General features: G+C 36.6%; 1 protein-coding gene across 1 annotated transcript in view; it reads left to right on the top strand.

The window, feature by feature from the left end:
* The window catches only part of LOC109589885 (ubiquitin carboxyl-terminal hydrolase 47-like), a 6,594-nt gene extending 6,025 nt beyond the window's left edge, over positions 1 to 569 (top strand). The window contains exons 7-8 of the mRNA XM_020005869.1: positions 360 to 402; positions 458 to 569. Coding sequence (XP_019861428.1) covers positions 360 to 402; positions 458 to 569 — 155 coding nt within the window. The remainder of the gene's footprint in view (positions 1 to 359; positions 403 to 457) is intronic.
* The last annotated feature ends 884 nt before the right edge of the window (positions 570 to 1,453 follow it).

The following is a 1,453-nucleotide window of genomic DNA, read 5'->3' as shown; positions in this document are numbered from 1 at the left end:
CACTCGCCTCTTGGACAGCACTCAGTTTATTAACAATCTTCTCTAAAGCAGCAGCAAATGGCACCTAAGGAAAGCAACAAAGGTTAAGTATAGCAATACTGTACTAGTACCTCTGGGTTGGTCCGTCTTCTCTTTCCAGCTTTAGCTTTTTTCTATAAATAAACAATACATGTACATGTACATGTATGTTCAGGTGCTTTATACATGTAAGTTAGGTTTTACCTCTAAATAATCTAATTGTTCATCTCCTTGCTTCTTTCTTTTACGAACTAATTAAGACAAAAAAAAGAAAAAAAAATAGAGGGGGGAAGAGTTTTTAGATTACAGTAATTCATTAAGTTCATTACTCTTTTCTTTAGGGAATTTCAGTACTAATGATCTTCTCCTAACATCTTCAGCACTGCAATAATAATAAGTTATATCTCATTATCTCTCATTTTCTCTCTTACTGTTCAAGTAAATCTTTCTTAAGTACAACTTTAGTCCCTTCCACTTTAACAAGGTTATCTTGGACCAGTGGTACCTCACTGGTAGCAGCTGCTAACTCGTCATTGGTAGGAGCAACCTAATATGTACATTAGTATACATGTACATTGTACCTGAACAGGTTGATTCTTGTATTTTGGACAGTTTTTATTAGTTTTCATGTGACCTTTCTGACCACAAGCACTACATGTTAACTGGAGAAAAGACAGATCAAAAATAGATGAAGATCAAAATAAATGAAGATGAAGATACATGTAGTCATGTACATGTACATACAGTATTAAATAGATGTTAACAATATTATACTAACATGCATGGCAGTAAATTCTTTATTCTTTTTTGGTTTCTGAGGCTTTTGTTTAGCTCTCTCTTCAGCTCTGTCCAACTGCCTAATAGCTCACTGTAAAAAACAGGAAGAAAGAGGAAATCAATTAAAAATAAAATAAATAATAGTTGTCATTCTATGTCTGACTCTCCTCTTATCTCAGATTATCATTTTTATATCAGTTACTATTATCATTCTAATCTCTCTTTTTCTATGTACTGTATACTGTAGTGGTAGACAAGCCAGCAGCATGGAAGAAACTTGAGGGAGGTATGCTACATGAGAAATATGGAAGGAGAGAAAGGGACGAGATAAGAAATTGATTTTAATTGAGTCGTCTTAATTATTTAGAGAAACTTGACGAAACCAGGCCATGGCCTTCAAGATCAAGTCGCGACGATGATGATCGTCACCATCGTCATCGCCACCACCGCAGTGAGAGGAGCAAAAGGAGATGAGACTGCGAACGAAGGAGAGAGAGTGACTCCCATCGTCACCACAGTCACCATAGTCGCTACTATGATGACATACCACCGCGCTACCACGATCCTTACTACAAATGATATTTAGAGATAAGGTACACGGAGGAAAGACTCGCTGAAAGATATCGCGCCTCTGAAGCCGATCGCTATTATGAGAGAT

The sequence above is a fragment of the Amphimedon queenslandica genome, unplaced genomic scaffold, assembly GCF_000090795.2.
Source record: "Amphimedon queenslandica unplaced genomic scaffold, v1.1 AMPQUscaffold_10767, whole genome shotgun sequence".
Lineage (NCBI taxonomy): Eukaryota > Metazoa > Porifera > Demospongiae > Haplosclerida > Niphatidae > Amphimedon > Amphimedon queenslandica.
This window is presented reverse-complemented; position numbering and strand designations above follow the sequence as displayed.